Source organism: Cydia pomonella, chromosome 24, assembly GCF_033807575.1.
Source record: "Cydia pomonella isolate Wapato2018A chromosome 24, ilCydPomo1, whole genome shotgun sequence".
Classification (NCBI taxonomy): Eukaryota; Metazoa; Arthropoda; class Insecta; order Lepidoptera; family Tortricidae; genus Cydia; species Cydia pomonella.
In genome coordinates this window covers 12,488,404-12,514,855 of record NC_084726.1, presented here as the reverse complement: position 1 = coordinate 12,514,855, position 26,452 = coordinate 12,488,404, and the positions used below count along the sequence as shown (strand labels likewise).

The following is a 26,452-nucleotide window of genomic DNA, read 5'->3' as shown; positions in this document are numbered from 1 at the left end:
ATTGGCTCTCTGTTATTTACATATATAACTCAATCAATCAATCAATATTTGTGACATTATCTATTCTATGAAAAGGGACCTTATTGTCGATGGCGCTTACGTTGTTTATAATATGGGAGCATCGTTGATAATGGCATAAGCGCCACTGACAATAAGGTCCCTTTTCATAGATAATGTCACATTTATTTGCAGATAAAAACATTATACAACGCATGCAAATACAATTTTTATCTAACTGTAGCTGTTGGTTCTCCGAATAATAAATAAATAAATAAATATTAAAGTACTTTATATTTATACACTGTTTATACTGTTTCATTAGCATTTAACTCCAACAAAATTTTTGTTGTAACTACTGGGGAAAATCCCTCCTTTTACCCGTGGAAACTAATGAGAAAAAATCCCAGTGGTTACCACCAACTCAGTATGGTTAGTTTGGTTTCAGTGTTTTTAAGCATTTTGACAAATAAAATAATTCTGATTCTGATTCGGTTTGGTACTAATACTGCTAATAACTACTGAGATTTTTTCCCAGTAGAAAAAAATCCTAGTAGTTACCACTGGTAACAGCTTGGTGGTAACTAGTGAGAACACTATACGGATGGCACGAGCCGAGACTGCTAATTTTTCTGTCGTTTTGTATTCGTAAAGATAAAGTTTTATTACCAATCAAATAGGATCGAACTATATTTCGTCAACTATAATAAAGGTCTGACGATATAAGGTACCTGCACGTATAAAGGTCAATCGTTATTTTTTTTATTATGTATATTGGTACACCGGTTGTGTTTCTTTTTATTTCCGTTAATTTCAAAGGTGCATTCCTGAGCTTAAATTAAGTAACTTTTTCTAATTAACTCCATTTCGGAAATAATCAATAATCTATGTTTATCTGATTAGGTCCCTACAAGTGTGTACTATTGCCTTAGAGCCTGTTTATGTATTGATTAGTGTTTAGTACGAGTTTATACATTTGCTACTAAACGTAAGTATGTAGGACATTGATATGTCACAGTTTCCAATTGTTTGTTTGAGTTAAATGTAATGCTCGTGTTACAACGACGCTATATGCAACATTTAATTACTATTTGTAAAAATAAAATAAAATAAAAACATACTATTTAGAAAATTAACTTTGCTATTTAATTTCCTTAAACATAATTACCCGTACCGCGAACTAACGGAATTCAATAAAAACACGATAAATACAAAAATATAAATATAAGTTCATAACTTGCAATTGTCTACGGTACTAGTAAACGTAACTGCAAAACTTGAACTCATTCACACTTACAAAAGTACGAAATTTTGAAAGTATGTCGGCAACCTTAATAACCGAGCCTTTTTTGGCGCAGGTACCTTATCTGGCTACTTTGGTGCTAACTGTAACTACACTGAGAAATAAAAGACAAGGCTACTCATAAGAGCTGCCCCACCACGCACTTACCATAATACAGTTCGTGTCATCCACGATGACGCGCAGATTTGTCAAATCTAACCTTTAATAACGTGACAATAAGAGTCAAGGCACGCGTCTTCGTGAATGACACGATCTATAGCCGTAAGCAACACACATTGATTACAAAACTCATTCAATTGTTTGCCGTAATAGCGCGACAAATTGCAAGTTTAAACGGATTTTCAAGCTTATTATAATTTAACGCTCTTATAGTTGGTATTGACCCTGCCCTACTATTTTTTTTTATACTACGCCGGTGGCAAACAAGCATACGGCCTGCCTGATGTTAAGCAGTCTCCGTAGCCTATGTACACCTGCAACTCCAGAGGAGTTACATGCGCGTTGCCGACCTCAACCCCACCCCCCTCGTTGAGCTCTGGCAACCTTACTCACCGGCAGGAACACAACACTATGAGTAGGGTCAAATGTTATTTGGCTGCGGTTTTCTGTAAGGTGGAAGTACTTCCCCAGTTGGGCTCTGCTCTAGATCTGGAATGACATCTGCTGTGCTGTGCCCTACCACACAAGGCGAGATGACATTCACATTGCCCATACCTCTCTTTTGGACGTAGTTTAAGGACATACCCGGGTCGAAATACTATACAAATACTATAGTTAGTTCGCGATAAGAATGCATAAAATCATCATTGTCCGATGGCCTAGACCACAGATTTAGATATACCATAGATGAAGCAAATTACACGATTTGTATTGAAACCTAGCGTGCCGACCACAGATATGATAGATACATACTCATACTCATTTATTCATAAAGTCAATTTACATGTCAAAATAAAACTAGATTAAAGTTAAAACTAACTTAAAATTAAAATTACAATAAAAATTAAAACAAAGCCTATTTACATTTAAAATTAAGATCATAAATTAGAATCAGTATCAAAATATACATAAAAATAAAATTAACAATGCAATGAGAACAAAATTAAAATCAATTAGTATCAGGATAATCAATAAGTAAAATTAAAAACAAAGCCAATATATAGTTAAAAAAAAATATATAAAAATAATATAAAATTAGAATTACAATTATAATAAATTAAAATTGGGATAAGTAATTCAAATAACATTAGAATCAAAAATATAAATTAAAATTAAAATAAAATTTAATTTTAAAAATAGGTGAAACGCAAGTAAATGTCTGGTTAGGTACCTACAAGGTATACATTCAGTTTCTTATTTAAAAGTCTGTTCGGTTGTCACTAGATAATAGTATTTTATGCAACAGTTGTATAAGAAGAGTCAAAAAAGGCGAGTGGCGTGAGTTGTAATTGTAAAGGAATACGCCACGAGAATTTTTTGACCTATTTATACAACGTTACATACAATATTTTTCCTACGAGTCAACAAAAATAAATCTTAATTTAGGTAAACAAATTACAGCAAAAGTATATAGCCAAGACGCACGAGCATACCTTGTTACGCGCCCGGCCCGCCCCGGGCCGCGGCCGGCCGGTCGGCGACACCTCCTCGTAACTCATGAGGCCCTGGTACTTGCTACTTGCTAAATTAATTTTTTGGACAGTTTTTTCTCAATTTTGGCCACCGTAGCCTACGGAGACTAACAAGCAACGCTAAGCGGTCTTCGTAGTCTATGGGTGTTGCTATATTACGGGTGTCACATGCGTGTTTCTGACTTATGAAGTAATTATTTTTACTATGCAACCAAATGAATATTTTGTAAGTTGGCAGCAATGCACTTAGTTTAAAACTGTATTCGTTTTGGTTTTGTTAGGTTGGTAGCCATTAATCGCAGTAACGTTATAGCTTATAAAAGCACAAGAGCTTTTATGAGGAATAGACAATATAGACTTTTCTTGAAATCTTTTATGTATGTTCTTATATTCGTGTTAATGAATGCATAAATGACAGATAACAGTAGAGGAGTAGGAAAAGCAAATAAGACGATTTCGATATTTACCAGTCGCTTTTCGGTGAAGGAAAACATCGTGAGGAAACCGGACTAATCCCAACAAGGCCTAGTTTACCCTCTGGGTTGGAAGGTCAGATGGCAGTCGCTTTCGTAAAAACTAGTGCCTATGCCAAATCTTGGGATTAGTTGTCAAGCGGACCCCAGGCTCCCATGAGCCGTGGCAAAATGCCGGGACAACGCGAGGAAGAAGAAAGCAAATAAGACGATTTGTATTGAAAACAAGTGTGCAGAGTTTTTACCACCTACTGTGACGTCATAGCCGCAATTTCCAGATGGCAAATCCAATATAGCTCTTAATTACTGCTTGTGATCTCAAATAATTGTCTGTAAATCTTTGTACTAGTTTGTTATTTTTCCTACTCCTCTACTATTATCTGTCATTTATGCATTCATTAACACGAATATAAGAACATACATAAAAGGTTTCGAGAAAAGTCTATATTGTCTATTCCTCATAACAGCATTTGTGCTTTTAATCGCTATAACGTTACTGCGATTAATGGCTACCAACCTAACAAAATCAAAAAGAATACAGTTTTAAACTAAATGCATTGCTGCCAACTTACAAAATATTCATTTGGTTGCATAGTAAAAACAATCACTTCATAAGTCAGAAACACGCATGTCACACCCGTAATATAGCAACACCCATAGACTACGAAGACCGCTTAGCGTTATTTGTTAGTCTCCGTAGGCTACGGTGGCCAAAATCGAGAAAAAACTGTCCAAAAATTTAATTTACCAAGTTGCAAGTACCAGGGCCTCATGAGTTACGAGAAGGTGTCGCTGACCGGCCGGCCGCGGCCCGCGGCGGGCCGGGCGCGTAACAAGGTATGCTCGCGCGTCTTGGCTATATACTTTTGCTTTGTTTACCTAAATTAAGATTTATTTTTGTTGACTCGTAGGAAAAGTATTGTATGCAACGTTGTATAAGTAGGTTAAAAAATGCTCGTGGCGTATTCCTTTACAATGTTCGCCTACGCCTTCGGCTCCGGCTCACATTGTAACTCACGCCACTCGCCTTTTTTGACCGTTCTTATACAACTGTTGCATAAAATACTATAGTTATAAGACTGCTGCGCCCTTGCAGGGTACAGGTACATATTATGTAATTTTGTGTACTTACCTAATATGATTGCAATAAATGCTTTGTCTTGTCTTTGAAAAAGTTACCTACTTAATTTAAGCTTGGGGATGCACCCTGGTGGTGGTGGTGGTGGTGGACCCGGGTACGTCCTTAAACTACGTCCATAAGAGAGGTATGGGCATTGTGAATGTCATCTCGCTTTGTGTGGTAGGGCACAGCCAGTGGATGTCATTCCAGATCTAGAGCAGAGCCCAACTGGGGAAGTACCTCCACCTTACAGAAAACAGCAGCCAAATAACACTAGACCCTACTCATAGTTTTGTGTTCCTGCCGGTGAGTAAGGTTGCCAGAGCTCAACGAGAGGGGGCGGGTTTAGGGTCAGCAACGCGCATGTAACTCCTCTGGAGTTGCAGGCGTACATAGGCTACGGAGACTGCTTACCATCAGGCGGGCCGTATGCTTGTTTTCCACCGATGTAGTATAAAAAAAAAACCCTCGAAATTAACGGAAATAAAAAAAAAACACAGTGTATATCTCATTATTGGTGCTGCGTCCTTAATAAGGGTGTTAATTATAGAGTCTATAGATCAAAATGTGTTAAGACAGGAAAAATGACGAAAAAACCAGCGCAACGCCATAAAATGACCTTGAAATAATGAATAGCTATTATGTATTATTCAGACGAACCGTCTCGAGGCCTGTTTGGATCTCAGAATCCCAACTAGATTCGTGACTTATAGTCGATAAATGATAAATCCTTATGGCCACCCTACAGCGTGTATTTTTGATTCGATTGCATAATGAAGGGGTATTAATTTTAGGGTTTAATTAACACAACCGACATTGAACAAAAAACCCTCTGCTCTGGTGTTGCAGGTGTCCATGGGCGGCGATAATCGCTTACCATCAGGTGATACGTCTGCTCGTTTGCCTCCTGTATTATTAAAAGAAAAACACTATCATTGGCTTTATAACAAAAATGTTGTTTTTTTTTTGTTTTGTTTTTTGCTTGTTTACGTATATATTGACGAAGCCTGCGTCGTAGCGTAGCGAAGAGCTGGCCTTCATCAGCAGCACACACGTCCACACAAAGACGTGGAATGACCTAGTGACCCGATACAGCCGTAACAGCGGACACGGCCGCTCATACCTCCCGATAGGGAGGTATCGAAGGATATCCAGTCAGTTAAATTAAGTAACTTTCTCAAAGACACCGGTATTCTAATGAAGTCCATTTCGGAGATAATCAATAATTTATTTTTATCTAATAAGGCCCCTACGAGCGTGTACACTTGCCTTAGGGCCTGTTTGTGTATTGATTAGTATTTGCTACTAAACGTAAGCACTGCTAAATAATGCTACAAACAATGCTAAATGCTTTAATTATTAATTACTTTTTATAATAAAAAAACTAATAATAATAAATAAAAAATTGAAAATTAACAATGCTTTTTTCATATACTTATGACAATTGTTATTTTATTCTTACGAGTATATTGTAATGCCCTGTACTTTAATTTGACGATTTTTATTGACATCTTTTCCGTAGTTATTTTATTTGACATTGTGATGAATTTATTTGTATAATAACAAATAGTTGACGATCATAATATAAATTCATATAGATTATCTTGAAACAATTTATATTGTAATTTAATATTATGAAAGAAATAAATCTAAATCTAAATCTTATGTATACGTACTTACTCGTACCCCGAAGTTAACGGAATTCAATAAAAACATGGTGTATATTCAAAAATTCCACGAGAATTCCGGCCTTCGCCTATCAATAACAAATCAAAACAGTTCCTAAATCTCGAATTGGCCCGGCGGGAGAGAACATTACATACCCAAAGGAATCTGAAGCTTATTAACATTAATTACAGTCCATATTCAAGCGACAATCGCCGCCGCCATCAAACCTTGAACTCTTTGTCTGCCAAACATACGCGATACGCATGGCCGTTTTTTCCCAAACACTCGTAATGTATCTCTTCCCGACATACTACTAAACTTATAATGTGGCGTAGCCATACCAGTACCCCTAGTGTAAATAAATTCGATTTTGAAACGTGACGTACGCGTTTGCGTTTAGTCTCATTTTGTATGTGATTTAGAAAGAGCGCGCCAAGCGGGACGTTTTGGAAACTCAAAATCCTATACGAAATGACACTTAACGCAAACGCGTACGTCACGTTTCGCTGTCGAAAATATTTACACTAGGGGTACTGAAGTTTGGCTTTATTTCTCAATTTCTGCTTAAAACGAAAGGGGACGACCGCCCCGAAACCGCCTTTCCATACTAACGTAGTCCCCGTTTTTCTCTCTGGATATTAACATTATTGAAAATATTTCCCCTTTGTGTGTACGATTACAAAATACGACGTGAAAAAAGGTAAACAATCTTAAATTCGGGGTTGGTTCCATAGTAAAAGTTGCTCAAAATGACCTATACACCGTGTTTTTATTGAATTCCGTTAACTTCGGGGTATTGGTAAGTACGTTTAGGGAAACTACATGACATAGTTAATTTTCCAAATTTTTTTTTTTATATATAATTTTTTAACATTTTTTTGTTATAAAAAGTAATTAAATGTCGCATATAGCGTTGTTGTTGCACGGGCATTACATTTATCTCAATCAAATAATTGAAAACTGTGACATGTCAATGTCATTTCCAACATCAATCGTCCGAGATAGTACTTACGTTTAGTAGCAAATGTATTAACCCGTACTAAACACTAATCAATATGTGTACGGGCCCTAAGGTAAGTGTACCCACTCGTAAGGGCTTTATAAGATAAAAATAAAATATTGATTATCTCCGAAATGGAGTTAATTAGAATACCGGTGTCTTTGAGAAAGTTACTTAATTTAAGCTCAGGAATGCACCCTTGAAATTAAAGCAAATAAAAAAAAAAACACGGTGTATATTCACCCCGTAAATTATTGCAGGTGACTAACACCCTGTATTATTGTGCTCATTAAGTACCTACTTCATTACATTAACACACCGTAATGACACAAAAAATATTATCACATGTCAATCCATATCAATAATAAACAAATATTAGAAAACCTAAATGTAACTTTTAGAATATTTAATCTAACTACGCATTTTTCACTATCACTTTAGGCAAGAATTATATACTTAGTATTGTATGTAGGTATTTAACTATGTAAGTAGTATGTATGTAAATGTATTGTCTTAGTGTTGTAGACTTAAATTTTAAAGGTAAGTATTGTCTCTACTGCTATTTAGTTTTAATTTAGTTTTTTTGCACCTCCCAATAAGTTAAATAAAATTAAAAGTTTCATTTCTCCACTACCTAAAAGTTGTCTGGAAGAGATCGCTCTGTAGCGATAAGATCGCCTGTTGTTTACCTCTATCTTCATGTATTATATGTGTTTCCATGTACATTTATTTAGAGATAGTGCAATAAAGAGGTATTGTATTGTGTTTTCGAACTTTAAAAAGCTCTGTTAAAATATTTTTTTACTAGATTCAAACCCGCATATTTATAAACCATTGATATTATTTATCTAAATCAGTTTAGTAGTATCGATGCTGCGGAGCACACGGCCAAACACATATATTGCTAAAATAACACTTCCATAACAAAAATATAAATACCTTTCAACATGAATGCACTATAAACTGTTATATAGTATTGTGACGACTTATAAACATAATCAAATTAAAGTTTGATTTGTCCCCTAGTTGTATTAATGAACTAATTAAATATTTATCACTATTTTTATCACTTAACCACACAGACAGACATTTAGACTGATAAATAAAACATTGAACGAGCGCCCCGCAAGCGCCGGCCGCGAAGGCACGTCAAACATAAAGTCGGACTCGTTTCATTGGTGGCTTTAGCACTAACACAAACATTGACCCTTGATGAACTTTACGCTATTGCAATAAGACCTATTATCAGTTAATAGTGTAAATAACACAGACAGGCGTATTCGAATTATAGTTATTTGATCTGTTACCGATATGATACTGAACTGTCAGTGTCAAAAGTACGTGACTTTTGAAGGCTTCCGCTTCGAGCGCCATATTAATAGTCAAGCGTCGTTATTAATTGTTTTGTTTTTTGCTCATTAATATTGTTTAAAGTGTAATATCGATAGCTTATTATACAGTAATCTAATGTGGTAGTGTGCAGTGAATGGAGAATTAATCTTGAAACGCGTTTAACCACCATTTTAGATTCAACGGCCGGTAGTCTACTCCTTGTAAAGTCCAGCTATCGCTTTACAATAACTGATAAAATCACCGTACACTGTCTTGTACTAACCGTACAATTTTATTCGTATTTAAAGCTCCTAAGACCTTGATACTGGCGAAATAGTCCCACTGGACTGAAGCCATAATTTAAAAAAAGAAGAAGAATGTAACTTTGGACACTGGTTTACAACACATCGGGAAAGAGATCGAATACCTAACAATCGAATACGCCTAAGACTTACGTCATAGATGCCTAGGTTATCAATTTCAGAGGAGTCTGGGAAATACGCGTGTGGGCGTACGTCGCTTTGGCAAAAGCGCGTTTTTAACGTGATACAGACTTATGCTTGACGGTTCTATTTTTAGTCGGATTTTATTTTTGATTTGTTGTTATAGCGGTAATGGGCATACATTCTGTGTATTATAGTTTTATCTTTTTTAGGGTTTCGTACCCAAAGGGTAAAACGGGACCCTATTCCTAAGACTCCGCTGTGCGTCCTCCCGTCCGTCTGTCTGTCTGTCACCAGGCTGTATCTCATGAAGCGTGATAGCTAAACAGTTGAAATTTTCATAGATGATGTGTCTGTTACCGCTATAACAACAAATACTAAAAAGTAAGGAAACCTCGGTGGGCAAGTCCGACTCGCACTTGTCCGGTTTTTATCATCATCATCATCTCCTAGATGTTTTCGACCACAGCGACTGCGTTCTACCGCTTAGAGCGTCGCCGGGGCGCTCTCAGGTGACTGATATAGCCAATTTTTGCAGCAAATGTGCGACCACACTCGCTGCAAGTCAGCACCCCTCCGACATAATCGTAATGGCTCCTCTACATGATGGCCCAGCGTAGGCCAGTCCTAGGGACGCATTTATGCGTTAGAGGGAGCAAGTGATATTGCTATCTAATTTCACCGCATAGCTGCGTCCCTTGGACTGGCCTACGCTGGGCCATCGTGTAGAGGAGCCATTAAGCATGGCCACAGCCACAGGTGGTCTGGCCTTCAGCGCTTAGCTTAGCGTCGAGTTCTGTGCGCCACCTAGCTTTAAGCTGACGCACCTGCGTCTGAATAATATGCCTCCAACGTGGACGGTCACTGGCTAGACTCTTCCATTTCGTTGGCTCTATATGAGCTCTCTTCATATGCCGCTTCAACACATCTTTGAACCGCAAGAACTGACCGCCTTGTTTGCGCTTTGCATCTTGCAGTTCGCAGTAGAAGATATGTTTCGTAACTCGGTCTTGGGACATGCAGGAGACGTGACCGCACCATCGTAGCTGTCGTCTCATTAGATAGGCCTCTATTCCAGTGACATCGGCACGCCTAAGGACCTCTGTGTTTCTAACACGGTCGTACCAATGAACGCCCATAATTTCGCGCAGGCATCTCAGATGGAAGCTGTCTAATGAGTGAATATGCTTACGATACAGGCACCACGTTTCAGAGGCATACAAGAGATTTTTTTTCTATTCTACGTCGGTGGCAAACAAACATACAGCCCACCTGATGGTACGCAGTCTCCGTAGCCTATGTACGCCTGCAACGCCAGAGATATTACATGCGCGTTGCCGACCCTTTACACTACTTTTTTCAAGAACCCTATACTGTAGCCCCTCGGGAAAACCCGGAAACCTCAGGATATGCCTAGAAACCTTGGCTTGGCTTTTCGAATTTTCGAATCGGGCCGTGTATACACCTTGGGCCAATACAACCCTAAAAATTTTAAAGGCATATTCTTGACCGCATTTAGAGACTAAAATGTCATACAAAGTTTCCTGAAATCTGACGTGACGCTGCCACTTTATGAGTTGGTTTAGACATGCCTACTGACAGACATTAAAGTTTTAAAGTAAACTCGCAATTTTTATCTGTAAATATATAAAAAAAACTACTTAATGTTGTAATGTTTTTTCACCAAGGTGTAAAAATAAATAATGTGTCGTGTGCTGAAAAACGCAAAAAAAGAATTTTTTTTCGCATCTTGCCCAAAACTGATATAACAGTATTTGCTCCTTATTACCTCAGGAATGCGTGGTTAAAAGGGTGTAGCAGGATAGCCTAGGAAAAATTGCCCCCAGCGATTTTGGGCCGAAACTGTAATCAAACGATGCCTTTTAGGGAGGTTATACTCTGCACAAAGTTTCATCCCTCTGTTACCCCCTGGGGGTGAAAAACACCCGATTAACCCCAAAACTGTTTTAATTATTTTTTCCTAAACTATGAAAGTGACGAATTTGAAATTTTGTACAAATATTAATAAGACTAAAAGCTATGTGCTAAAAAAATATTAACCCCGTAACCATTTAAATTATTGTAAAAAAAACAAAAATAAAAAAAGAATCACCCTGTATATCAAGTTTGGCTCATGGTACACACACCATTTTTTTTTCAAAGATGAACCAGTTTATATTCTACATTATACAAAAGTTTCATGGACCTACTCCAGAAGGAACATTGCGAAATTAAAATAAACGTACTATTTCGTAGCCACTAATCATTATACTCATATCATGCTTAATACGCAACGTCTCGGACCCGAAAACAAAATAATTAAAAAAAACCGGCCAAGAGCATGTCGGGCCACGCTCAGTGTAGGGTTCCGTAGTTACTCTTCCGTCACAATAAGCTAAACTGGAGCTTAAAGTATAGTAAATTGTTAACTAAGGGATGAAACGGTACCTTTCACGCGAGTTAAACTAATAGGCAAATTTGCACAATCAGTACCTAATTAAAGTCTTTTTACTATGAAGGGGAAACTTTTTGCGATAACTCAAAAACAGCTAAACTGATCATGTCCGCTATAGTTTTCATTTAATGTCTTTCTTAAGTTCTACTTCCACGATTTTTTTCATATTTTTTGGACCTATGGTTCAAAAGTTAGCGGGGGGGGGACACATTTTTTTTCTTTCGGAGCGATTATCTCTGAATATATTCACTTTATCAAAAAATATTTGTTGAAGACCCCTATTAGTTTTGAAATACCTTTCCAACGATACCCAACAATGTAGGATTGAAGCAAAAAAAAAATCACCCCCACTTTACGTGTAGGGGTGAATTTTTGAGGTACCCTCAAAAAAATTAAATTTTTAAATTTTATTGAAGGACTTTGTCGGCTTTATCGATTTATATATCCATGCCGAATTTCAGCTTTCTAGCACTAACGACCACGGAGCAAAGCCTCGGACAGACAGACAGACAGACAGTCAGACGGACATGGTGAAACTATAAGGGTTCCTAGTTGACTACGGAACCCTAAAAATGTTTTTATAAATACAAATGAGTTTGATTCATACTTCTTTATCCCCACCTTTTTCAAATTGGGCACGAGCAGCGGTCCGATCGCAAGCCCTTGTTTATTAATAATGCAAGGCTCTTAGTGGGAGTTCAATGAATAGTACGCACCAAAGAGCCAATACATATTAATTTCGCAATGTTCCTTCTGGAGTAGGTCCATGAAACTTTTGTATAATGTAGAATATAAACTGGTTCATTTTTGAAAAAAAAAATGGTGTGTGTACCATGAGCCAAACTTGATATACAGGGTAATTCTTTTTTTATTTTTGTTTTTTTTACAAGAATTTAAATGGTTAGGGGGTTAATATTTTTTTAGCACATAGCTTTTAGTCTTATTAATATTTGTACAAAATTTCAAATTCGTCACTCTCATAGTTTAGGAAAAAATAATTAAAACAGTTTTGGGGTTAATCGGGTGTTTTTCACCCCCAGGGGGTAACAGAGGGATGAAACTTTGTGCAGAGTATAACCTCCCCAAAAGGCATCGTATGATTACAGTTTCAGCCCAAAATCGCTGGGGGCAATTTTTCCTAGGCTATCCTGCTACACCCTTTGTCGGGCTTAATTAACCCACGGTGTATACTGTAAAAGGGTGACGCCTAATTGTGGTGGAAGATAAACACACGTCGTAGTTTCCTGGATTTATATTTATTTATAGCTAGATTACACATATCGACTACATTTAATGACTGCCACCAACGAAATGCAGATATTTATTCATATAGCAGGGCGATAGTTCAGTACCCCTAGTGTAAATAAATTCGATTTCGAAACGTGACGTACGCGTTTGCGTTTAGTCTCATTTTGTATTGGATTTAGAAAGAGCGCGCCAAGCGGGACGTTTTGGAAACTCAAAATCCTATACAAAATGAGACTTAACGCAAACGCGTTCGTCACGTTATGATGTCGATCAAATTTACACTAGGGGTACTGAATTCAAACACATAATCGTTTCCTACCAAAAGACTGTGTCGGCCCGATTCGAAGAATGATAAAGACACGTTTAAGATCTTGGAAAAATCGATAACTAAACGACATGTCAAGATTGACGTTTATTTGGATTCCGCTGTGATCCCAATAAGATCTATCTACGATATTTCTAAAGTCAAAGTGACATTGGTTGCCCGAATCGAGTTGCTTCTGTCAATTATACGACATATAAACGATATCTAAATGAGAACTTATCTAAACCAGAACTATCGTTATCGTATCTCATTATTTGAATCAGGCCGTGTGAGGTTTCAAACCTTCACAATACATAGGTAGGTATTGCTTGAATAAACCAATTGGGAAAAATGGCCAGACATTGGTAATTCCATAATTACTGTAAAAATAGTTTGAGTAATTAATTAGGTCACTAAGGGAAAATAAAAGTAGGTACCTAATAGTAATGACGATTTATAGCACTAAGAAATCCCTACTAATATTTAAAACGCGAAAGTAGCTTTGTCTGTCTGTTTGCTGTATGTCTGTCTGTCTTTTTGCCAACGCCCTGAAACGCCACACGAGAAGTTCGAGAAGCACTGGATTATTATGGTTCCGCGAAACGATACCATGAGTTCATAATGGTCTTTATGTAAACCCGGGGTAAAACCATATTTGGATATTTTTATTCGGATTTGTTATTAATTATATTTTCCTGTTAATTACTACGTACTTTATTAAGTTGAACAGGAGATTTAATTAATAACGAATAAGCTTCACTGTAAGAATGAAGGGAATTCATTTTATTTATTTATATTTTATTATTCATTATTTACAAATTAAAAGAATAAAAATATTTTATTATTATCTAGAAAACCGCAAAAAAAAAAATTAAAGTCGACTTACGTGATCAGGCGAAAACGATATCAGCCATGTAAGTCTCTACTAATTAGGCCATTACACATACCCACAATACATTAAATGTATTTATCCATCATTCATTATGAAAACCTCATAACGAATTTCACTCGTATAAGATTCGAAATGAAGTTACGAGTACCTTCGAGTCCTGTAACGTCGCTACAAGGCGGACAGCGTTTTCATAATAATAATAAAAAAACATTTTTCAAATATCAAACATTTATTCAGCAAATAGGCCACAGGGGCACTTTTACATGTCAATTTTTACAAACAATAAATAAAAAAAAAAAAAAAAAACAATTACAAATATCGAATCGATGAAATAATAAATACTTTATTAGAGATGTATACTGTCTCTAAATGTCAAATTACACAAAAAAAAAACTATGATAAAAAAATAAAACCATAAAATACTAAAATTCTTTAGAGATGTATAAGTCTCTAAGTGTCAGAGATAAAATATAAAAAAGATATTAAATTATCCTTAGAGATGTAGTTTTATTAAAAGTATGTAGCCATCAAAGCGAGATGTTCAGGCCTAAAATAGCCTCGCTTTGATCATTTCTACGGCTGTCACATTGTACTGCATGCATAGTAGGATAGACCATAAAAGGGTAACCATCACTTCAATGACAATTATTTTAACACGTCTACCTTGACCACTATACTGAATGTATAATGGGAAGCAATGTATATTAAGATCTTATTTACCATACGTTCTTTTTGAATAAACGATTTCATTCATTCATTCGTTCATTCATTCAATCATTCTTTCGTTCATTCATTCATTTATTCGTCATATCCGCACCGTACTCACCTTTAGAAACATAATGCTACGGAGTAAGAAGCAGTGTTATGATAGTGGTCTTCTGTAAGGCACTCCTCACTTCGCCAGATTCGAACGAGATGACATTCCGCTGTAAAGAAAGAAAAAATCTAAGAATGTTTGACATACAACATTTTATTTTAGTCAATAACAACATTTTTTTTTAAATAGCGGGAAATTTTGTATTGGATTGTATTCAAATCGGGAGCGGGTATACGGCCCGTGCGCGTTCGAGGGTCTGCCATCTTGGGGCCTGAATCGGAAACATAAACATGTACATTGACACTTCACGCCAAAGCAAGTGCGCCATCTGTTCTCGTACGTTTTCTTATGTGTAGGTTCTGCCATCTTGTGAGCTACATTGGAAGCAAACTTCACATTTACACCTTGCACCAAAAATCTGACGTCTCCTGTGCTTCCCCCTACAGTTTATGCACGCTCCCTATATTTTATGGAGAAGGTATAACTGTCAGTGATACGTGTCATGGCTCCTCTACACGATAGCCCAGCGCTGGACCAGCGAGATGGCCATGCGATTGTTGAGAACACGCACTATGGTATGGGCCACTACCTTTGATGTGCGTACGAAAACCCGATACCGTGGCTATCCCGCCGCGCTATAAACCATCCGACACAACTACCCTCTCTACACGCTGGCCCATTTTAGTGGGCTAGTATAATGGTCCATCGTGTAGAGGAGCCATCAGATAATTGTCAGTCAAGACCATTTTACGAGCTTTTTTTTTAATTTCACCTGCCCCGTTGTCTGTCTGTGCGTCGGTCTGTAATCAAATTCGACCCACTTCCCGATTTCTGATGAGCTGAAAATTTGCATACATATGTAAGTCGGGTGACAATACAATATTATGGTACCATCGCGGTGATCTGATGACGGAGACAAGAGGTGGCCATATGAACTCTGTGATAAAACAGCGCAACCTCATTGTATGGGGGTTTTAGAATTGTCTCGATGAGTATTAGTTGCCTGTGGAAAGAAAAGTACAGACAGCGATAAAAACTTTTTCCTAGTATGTAATCCTATCATATAATCTGAATTGTACAGTGCTTTGGTCTCGACTGTAATGCTGTATATATATATTAAAAATATTAAATTAAAAATATTAAATTAAATTAAAAACTTGTACCAAAAATGATTTTTTTGCCTAAAACTTATTTAGAAGTCAAAGGGTATGTGCATTACTACATAAGAATATATTAAACCAACACAGACATGATTAGTATGCCTGTCATATAACTTTCCTTCTCTTTTTTTAAACAAAGATGTAATTTTATGTAATGCTAAATTAAGTCGCGCCGGTATTCAGGTCTCGTCGCAGAAAAAGGTATTCTTGCAACCCGAAGGTACCTTAGTGCGCGTCTAGATAATAACCTTACTGGAAGCATCCTTTTTCCAGGATGTTCTTTATTTCTTTCTTTATCATAGAGAACGGCTTTAGGAATTAGAGGACTTACAACATTGGAGGACAGAAGGAAGCGAGGCGATCTTATTGAGACATACAAATTGTCTGGACACTACAATGTTCCAAATATTAAACACCTATACATGTCAAGCCAGAATGTAAGGTTGAGAGGACACTCTAAAAAATTAATCAAGCCTCCATGTGCTAACAACCCTAGGAAACACTTCTTGCCAAATCGTGCAGTAAATGTGTGGAACTCTCTCTCTACCAGAAACTGCTAGTGCACCGTCGGTGAATTCTTTCAAAAATAGATTAGATCCACATTTTAAAACTTAAAAAAATGCAAAATAATCACAAGTGCTGCGATATATTTTGGACCCGGGTATGTCCTTAAACTACGTCCAAAAGAGAGGTATGGGCAATGTGAATGTCATCTCGCCTTGTGTGGTAGAGCACAGCACGGCAGATGTCATTCCAGATCTAGAGCAGAGCCCAACTGGGGAAGTACCTCCACCTTACAGAAAACCGCAGCCAAATAACACTTGACCCTACTCATAGTGTTGTGTTCCTGCCGGTGAGTAAGGTTGCCAGAGCTCAACGAGGGGGGTGGGGTTAGGGTCGGCAACGCGCATGTAACTCCTCTGGAGTTGCAGGTGTACATAGGCTACGGAGACTTCTTACCATCAGGCAGGCCGTATGCTTGTTTGCCACCGACGTAGTATAAAAAAAAAATACTCCAAGAGCTGCTCGTGTATCAAATAAAATAGTAATAATAGATCATTATGTAGAGAAATTTATATTGAATTTGACGTTTACTGCAGTACATAATGCAGTCGCCTGCAGCATTATTGCATCGTGACAATACTGGGCTCAAAATTTTTTTCATTGTCCCGTTTTTTGGTCCTCAAAAATGTAACGGAGTGAAGCTTTTTCTATCAGATGAAATTTAGTTTCTAATTTTTCTCATGTACAATATAATCTACAGCGAGAAAAACTTGCTGTAGCACTCGAATTTTTTATTTATTTGATAGAAGACGAAACACAAGCGTGATAAAGTGGTCATAAACAAGAAAAGGAAAATAATTTTGACCCACATAACGAACGAACTGGGAGATTAACAGCTGACCAAATAAAAATATATACATGACAAGAATAGTATTGTAAGTTAAGCTACAAACAGGCAAACGTCGTATCTCCTAATGTATACACACCGCACAATATGTCTGAATTTTAGATGCATAAAGTCTTAAGTCACTTACCACCATCCCCAAAACCGAAACATTCTGAGAGGTGGAAAAGACGGGTGTGAAAAGAATGTTTGAAACTCCAAGAATGCTTGAAGTCCATGGGGTCCTCGCGCGCACAAGTTTTTTGCAGAAATCACGATGCATCTGGTTGACGTAACTGGTGACCGAAGAGCTGGCGGCTTCCTCGCACAACATATCAGTATTGCGATACAAAGAGGAAATGCCGCCAGTATCCTTGGTAGAAAGCCTCTAGGGCCTATTTTAGATTTAAGCTTGTTATAGCACCTCTGTATACCTATATATCCATTATGTATACTGTTATTGTAAATATCAAATTATCATTACGTCGAACACTTATTGCCGATTAAAAACATGATAGAAATACCATTTTAATTATTACCATTGGATTTCCTTTATTGCAAATTAGAAAAATCTCGCGTCGTTAATGATAAGAAAACTTTGTTGATACGGCCTATTGCCTTGTTTTTTACAATGTGCAAAAACAAGCGTATTCCATATTTTCCTGTTAAATTTGAAGTAAATGAAGAAATGTGGACGATATTCATCATTCTTCGATTGTCTCCAAAATTTTGTTCATTATATTGCTGTTCTGTCGCCAAAATAGAATTTAGTTTTATGTTTATGAATTCAAGGTACTAAATATCGATACGGATAAAGTGACAAAAATATGTACACACTACCTTAATAGGCAATAAGGTCGTGTATACATATTTTTGGCACTTTGTCTGTATCGATATGTAATACCTTGACTGTAAAAGATGTAACAAAAATAGTGGGGTTCGTGTTCTAATTAGGAAAAAAAATTACACGCGAAAAATGATTGGCATTTGTATGGGGTGTTGACCGACTTGGACCCCATAGAAAAAAAATATATTGAGTCGAAAAAATTCTAATCATTATATGATACCGAAACACCCTCAAATGGATCCCCACTATTTTAACCTGACTGCGTCAGAAGGGGAGTAATGTTTTTCGAGTGTATGTAGGTATGCTGTATGCCCATTTCTTTGCCACGCCCTACAGCCCAAACGTCTGGACGGTTATTGGCTACATAAATTGGGTAACAATCAATCTATTATTATAAAATATATGTCGAAAACAGAGATGGATATTAATATATTAACTTTTTAATCGACTAATTAATCGTCGATTAATTTAGTCGACCTAACTTACGATTGAAATTGGATTTATCTGAATATTAATCGATTATATTTCTCGATTAACTCTTGATTGAAAGTTGACAGGATGTCATTTTTGTACTTAACAAAAATTCAAGATGTCTTGCGCACACATTAAAAACTATTCCAGTGTTATATAAATGTGTTTCAATATAACAAGATGGGTACTATTGAATAGTACAGATATAAGTACTTGGTACTCATTTTCAAATCTCTATGTTTAGCACCCATTTTATAAATTGAACTAATGACGCGTTTCTGTAGTACAAAAATAGCACTTATATCAGCAGCATTACCCCAAAGCAAGATGCCGTATGACATGATACTATGAAAGTAGTTAAAGTACACCAATCTAGATGTCTTTTTGTCCGCAAAATTACGTATTTATCATACTGCAAATGCTGCAGAATTGAGTTTACTTGCAAGAATATTTATCTGAGGGCTCATTGCAGCTTGGAATCCAATGTCAAACCTACGAATACTGTACTATTGATCAGTTCTAGTTCCTCATCTTTGATGGTGCCAGTCGTTTGTATATTTCTGACATTTATAGTGACGAACTTTATATATTTAGCACTAGAGTATAAACCTACGATAAAACACTACTAAATACGTTAACTAATTAGTCAGAACAAAACATGATAATATACCAAGAGATAGCACCGGAAAATGGTATATCGTCAGGTGACAACCAAAACTCACTAATGCAAAAAATTATTAAACTAACACCGGCCAAGCACGAAGGGTTCCATACTATTTTCTATAAAAACGAGAAAAAAATCACGTTTATTGTATAAGAGCCCCTTAAATATTTATTTTATTCAGTTTTTTAGCATTTTTTGTTATAGCGGCAATAGAAATACATCATCTGGGAAAATTTCAATTGTCTAACTATCACGGTTCATTAGATACAGCCTGGTGACAGACGGACAGCGGAGTTTTGGTAATAGGGTCCCGTCTTACCCTTTGGGTACGGAACCCTAAAATTCAACCTTGTGGCACTAGCACGGTTCCATATGACTCTTAATTTGTGACTCATGCTAGACAACGTCCATAATGTGTTTATTTAGGGTCGCCGTCATCGAAAACGATGAGGAGGACTATATATATTATATAACTTGTGGTAGTAATTCAATAGTAAATTTTGTTGCCTTCTGACGATATTATAATAAGTGAAACGAAACTACTATACTCAGTTTGCTGTACTATTCTAATAGTTACTACTATGTCCGGGCGTCTGGCAGGTGGTCATCGGTGGAGATTAAAGTGGCAGGCCAGCAAAACTTTTTAGTTGGATAAAAGGAATATCAAAATACGTGAATAGTGACGAAGATACCCACATTAATAGAGGACAGTTCCCGTATTTTATCATTAGAATAAACAACATTGCGGATAATTGCGGAAAATAAAAAATGCAGGCGGAAATTCAAAATATCGTAAGAGATCTGACCCTAGATGCTCCCTACAGCAATGCCTACAAATGTTATATTCGATTAAATTAAAATTGACATTAAGTCCTCAATATCAAACCACAACTAAAACTCTAAGGGCCTGTTTCACTATCTCCAAGTAAAGTCCTGAATAAGCTACTTTCCACTTATCTGACGAATATAGTCATTGTCGGCGTTTTGCAAGCTTAAATAAGCTTAACGGGTAGATAACGTGCTAAGTTTTATAGGAAGTTTTATCTGGCAGTTATTATATTTCTTAATTAGCTATCTAATACTTTACTTGGACATTGTGAAACAGGCCCTTAACCCTTTTCCAGGCCGCACCAATCTACAAGGTTTTCGCAAAAAATCCAAATATATTATATACAAGTAACATTTCCTGAAAGTGTAATCTAATTTGAACCTTAAATCGGAATGCTATAGTTGAAATTATAATGGCGCGTATGTGGTCGATAAATCGTACTATGCCTGGAAAAGAGATAAACTTTCATCCTCCAAGTAACACTTTTTGATTTCCACGGATAAACAGCTACCAAAAGCCTGGATTCAATTATACATACACACGGCTCTTATTATCATATAGTTCATATACCATTTTCCAGGCCTAGCTCCCCGTCTATAGCAGTGATATAAACGTAAATTAGGTTGATTAACGCTATCGCCATATGGTGAAGGCGGAGCACGCGTTCCGTAATTGAATGGATATTCAATGTTTGCGAAAGTGTGTTAGCAACAAAAATATAAATTAAAGATTGTAAATTAAGATAATATTATTATATGTTTATATATCATTCAACTGAGGCAGTGTAGGGCGTTTGCTAGCTGGCAACCTAGGCGAGAGGGTTAACGAAAAGTAGTATGAGCTAACTGGCGTGGACGCGTGCGACAGATTTTACCTACAATGGCACCCGCGTGCGACAGATTTTACCTACAATGGCACCCGCGTGCGACAGATTTTACCTACAATGGCACCCGCGTGCGACAGATTTTGCCTACAATGGCACCCGCGTGCGACAGATTTTACCTACAATGGCACCCGCGTTCGACAGATTTTACCTACAATGGCACCTGCGTGCATTCGCCCCTTCCGTGCACCCGCGCTAGATATCGGACGCCCTTATGACTCCTCTATACGATGGGCCATCATACTGGCCCACTAAGATGGGCCAGTGTGCAGAGAGGGTAGTAGTGCAAATTCGACAAGTCTTCAAATTAATCGCGTCAAACCAAGATAAGTTTGCAGCGATTTTGACAGCCCGGACGGTGCACGGGTTATTTTAACTTCTATGAAATTATGACGTTTACTTGACACTAGCACCGTCTGGGCTATCAAAATCGCTGCAAACTTATCTTGGTCTGAGTCTAAAACTAAACTATTTGGAATATATTTAGATTTTTGTGGGTATATTTAAACTATTTGGAATATATTTAGGTTAGTGCTTTCTAGAAAAGGGTGCAGTAAGTTCAGAAAAATCTGAGCACTTTTTTTTAGATCACATTACAGTTGCCAAAAATTTTATAAGCAATATTGAAGCCTTTATTTAGTAACTTAATTGATTAGAAATCAGATTTTTTGACTTTCTTTTCATAGAAAAAAAAAATCACAATTTTCGCAAGAAAGCTAAGAATAAGAAAATTGCTTCTAAAAATGTGCAATTTTATTTATGATCCAACTCATAAAACACTTTTTTTAATAAATTTTAATTCAAAAATAGGATGTCTGTGATCCTGGGACACAGCCATTTTGCTCACGCTTACTCTCAGGTAGAGAAGAACCCGAATCCACGGGGCCTTGAATAAAAGCTTGTAAAAATGGCACTTCCAGGGTACTTAGCTCAGTGAAGATCTCACACAAAAAGGTGTCTGTGTCAGGTGAACGTCGCCTGCAGCATCTACGACGACATTCTAAAAGCTTAGGGGAGACCTAGGAGAGTTGACACAAAATTTACATTTCCGAACATAGCTGCTTCATTATATAAGCTAGAATTGCAGAGAATATTTCATTGGAAAGCAAATTTCATCCTTTAATTATAAACATCAACAAAATAAGTAATTAGCATTTAGAACTATTTATAAATATGGTATTTCCGCATCAAGTCAGTCTGTTTCAACCCTCCTAGTACCGAGATAAGTTGAAACAGGTACCTGGGCAAGTTGACACATAGAGAAAGATCAAGCATTTAAGGATAAAAAAACGCAATGGAGAGCTTGAAAACGATTTAATATCAAAATAAACATCTTGACCTCAACACAATGAAGGAACTTCTTTTGAGATCAAGGCAAAAAAACTTTTGTAACTTGAAATAGTTTTCCCTTCATGAGATTGCGAGGAAGGCAGATAAATAGTTTAATTCTAACTTGCACATAATCAGTCATGTTCTTTTAAGAAGGTGACATTTACCTACATTCTAACTTGTACATAATCAGTCAACTTCTTCTAAGAAGGTTACATTTACCTACCTACATTCTAACTTGCACATAATCAGTCATCTTCTTTTAAGAAGGTTACATTTACCTACCTACATTGTAACTTGTAGATAAATAATCAGTCATGTTCTTGAAAGAAGGTTAGGTACATTTACATTCTAATTATTTATCCACACTCGAACATATAAACATCAACAAAATAAAGATTTACTTAATCAAAAAAAATCTCACTGAGATTGGAAATCCTTCCAACATATTAATTTACTTCTTGGTTAACCACACTCGAACATTTAAACATCAACAAAATAAAGATTTACTTAATCAAAAAAAAATCTCACTATGAGATTGGAAATCCTTCCAACATATTAATTTACTTCTTGGTTAATAGAATTTTTAATAGTTTAACACAAGATAATACAAATAAACAAATAACAAATTCAATCAGATAAACAGTTTTGGCAGATATAGTTTAATTCGCCAGTTGTGCATTCTGCATGAGCCCAACCTTTGCAGTCTATACACTGCACCCATTCCTCGTTGGGTCTACTATTTTTATATGACTCTAAACAGCATAGGCATAAACAATCATCATCATTTTCACTGTCAGATTTTCGTGTTTGTTTCTTCTTGTTTTTCGTAGGCCTTTTATTTTGATTTGTAGCTTTCTTTTTCTTAGATGTGATAGGTAGGTTGACACAAGCTGTTTCAACTTACCTCTCCCTTGAAATCGACGGTTAGTTACATTGAATTATTATTTTAAAATTCACGTCGTTACCTGGTTTAAAAATGAGTTTAATATGTTAAACTTGGTTAATAACACTTGAAAACAAATATATACACATTACAAAATATGTAATATAACATGGAAATAAATGGCATCAAAAAAATGATGGAATACTTACTTTTCGTGCAGTTTTCGCCACAGACGCTCTAGTGCCACAACCGTTCGCCGGGCGGCCGCGGCGTGTACTGACAAGTCGGAGCGGCGGAGCGGCGGATCAGAAATGCGTTGTTGCCAAACTTCTAATGCCTATAGCTTCCGAGATATTGAAGTTGTGTCAACTTACCTTTGTGTTAACTTACCTCGGTCTCCCCTACCGACTTTCATCGAGATTCGAGAATACCTAAGGGCGTCCGCTAGCTGGCGCGGTTGCACGGAGCGGGTGAGCAGGCTACCGAAATATAGTATGAATTAATGAATTAAATCTTTATTTTTAGTAAACTGGTGGCCCATAGATAAATACCTCAAAAGCATATATATAAAAGTATTTTTTTTAGTAAACACTACAAATCACATTATAGTTGCGATGTATTACGCAACCCTGCAGTGTCAGGGAGCCGGCTACGGAACCGCCGAAACTTGACACCCTTCGGCCAAAACTCCTTGTATGAGCAACGCTAACTGGCGCGGACGCCTGCAATGGATTTTACCTATAATGGCACCCGCGTGCTTGCGCCCGCTCCGTGCTCCCGCGCTAGCTATCGGACGCCCTTATGGCTCATTTACAAGGTAGGCCATCATACTGGCCCACTTCGATGGGCCAGCGTGTAGAGAGGGTAGTGGTATCGGATGGCTTATGGCGCGGCGGGATGACGATGAGATGGTCACCACGGTGTCTGTTTTTCGTCCGCACATCAAAGGTAGTGGGCCAGTAATGGCACATACGCATCGACATGCGGCACATGACATATTGCGTGCTCTCAACCATCGCGTGGCCATTTCGCTGGTTCAGCGCTGGATCATCGTGTAGAGGAGCCGTTAGAGAACAATGACATTGTTCACAAGATAATCTCTCTAGAGCTAAACGGTCAGCTTAATTTTCACCTATACCTCGCGTAGCTTATACCAATGCCGATGTTCTTCACTGTTGACAGACATTTTTTCAACCTTATTGTAAGGGCGTAAGGTTCACAGTTGGTTAATAGTGTTTCTGCTAGTAGTCTGAGGCAGAACACTCTGCGATGATTAGCCATGCTACTTGCAATGGGCGATTAAATCGTCTAAACATTATCATGTGATATCCATCTCTAGAGGAAACCGAGGTGAATTAAAACAGAGGGAAGATGAAACAACGTCAATTTGGCGGTATTTTTTTTTTTTGTAGTATCGTCAGCAAACGAGCAGACGAGCCGCCTGATGGGAATCGCCGAATATATAGGGAATATTATATTGCACGACCTGAAATAATTATGTAGTATGCCAAAAAATCACAAATAACTCGTAGTAGTGGTTTGTTTTGTGGTTTTTGACAGAAATTGATTTTTTGTCGTGCTCCATAAAATTTTCTCGAAAAAAAAACATAACTCGACACTTTTAATTACTTACTTAAAAGCTACTATAACAATGCTGGGCAAAACCTATTTCAATGAAAAAAAATGAAAATAACAACTTTGGTTTCTATGTCAATCAGAGCCGAATTTCAGCCCACAGTGCGCGGGCAATACAATGGTAAGCAATTTTAATTCCGCAGACTTAGATTTAATTATAATTACTCTGTGACAAAAAGAATACACTTAGACTACTCCAGAAAACAACTTAAATAAAAGCGCAAAAAAAAAACACCAAATCATTTTAAAAAACAAGTTCTCTCACGTAAAAAAAATCACAGCACTTCATCTCTTAAAAACGTCAGCAAAAAAATTAATATTTTTTGCCCGACACTACTTGTGTCGACGCTACCTGATAATTCGCGCCAGACGGAGCGCACTTTTAATCTCAGTATTGAGATGAGGACAATGTTCTAGGGGTGGGACAGAAGAAATGATGATTTTTTTTTATACTAACAAACAAGTAAAAAGCGTCGAGTCGCTAGCCTATCGGTGTTCTATCGGATACATTTCGGGGAGTGTGCACAGGAACTGCACGATCTGATCCCACCTTCCCCTTTCCATCATCGGACGTCCAGGCGTGGGGAGCGAATGCACCCGTTCGTGGTACACATTCCATTTGTTCGCACTAAACGGTTTGCCTCCTCTTTTTTGTTACGGACGGCTAAAGAATGGAATGCGCTCCCGCCCTCTGTATTCCCTGATAAATATGACCTCGGTCTCTTTAAAGCAAGAGTGAATAGGCTACTACTGAATCGGTGAGCTCCATCTTAGGCCCTGTCTTCACTTTCCATCAGGTGTGACTAGAGCCAATCGCCGATCAGTTTTTAATAAATAAATAAAAAAGCATACGGCCCGCCTAAATGGTAAGCAGTCTCCGTAGCCTATGTACGCCTGCAACTACATAGGAGCTACATGCGCGTTGCCTACAAACACTCTGCACCCCCGTTGAGCTCTGGCAAACATACTCTCCGGCAGAAGCAACACTACAAGTAGGGTCTAGTGTTATTTGGCTGCGGTTTTCTGTAAGGTGTAGGTACTTATCTAGTTGGGCTCTGCTTTAGATCTGGAATGACATCCGCTGTGCTGTGCTACCACACAAAGCAAGATGACATTCACAGTGCCCATACCTCTCTTAAACTCTCTGTTTGACTCTCATTTTCAACCCTCGATTCAAAAAGGGGTATTATATAATTTTAGTCATCAGCCATACTCCGCGTAGTGAATTTATAGGTCAAACTGAACAACTTTTACTTTGGGACCAATGTTGAAAACGCGAAAAAAAAAATGTCGGCATTGGTCTCCTAATAAAAGTTGTTCAATAGGAACTATAATATCACTAACGTAGTCTGAAAATATTGCTTGTCATCTCTTGTGTTGTTAAATTTTGCTTGTCAGATCCCTTGGCTATGACCCTAAAAAATAAACATATTTTTCTACTGTTAAGGTATGCAGGGTATATACCTACAATTGAAAATAATTGAATTAGAGATGTTTTCGGACTTTTGGACAAAACATTTTTTTGACGACTGGTCTGGCCTAGTGACCCTGCCTTGCCTATGAAGCCGATGGTCCTGGGTTCAAATCCCAGTAACAGCATTTATTTGTATGATGAGCACAGATATTTGTTCCTGATGGGTGTTTTCTATGTATTCACGTATTTGTATATTATATACAT

General features: G+C 37.3%; 1 protein-coding gene across 2 annotated transcripts in view; it reads right to left on the bottom strand.

Annotated features, from left to right (window-relative positions):
* LOC133531146 (uncharacterized) overlaps window positions 1-26,452 on the bottom strand; it is a 63,356-nt gene that overhangs the window by 21,213 nt on the left and 15,691 nt on the right. For both annotated transcript variants that reach the window (XM_061869273.1, XM_061869272.1), the window contains exon 2: window positions 14,693-14,792. In XM_061869273.1, the coding sequence (XP_061725257.1) occupies window positions 14,693-14,704 (12 nt within the window). In that variant the 5' untranslated portion in view covers window positions 14,705-14,792. The remainder of the gene's footprint in view (window positions 1-14,692; window positions 14,793-26,452) is intronic.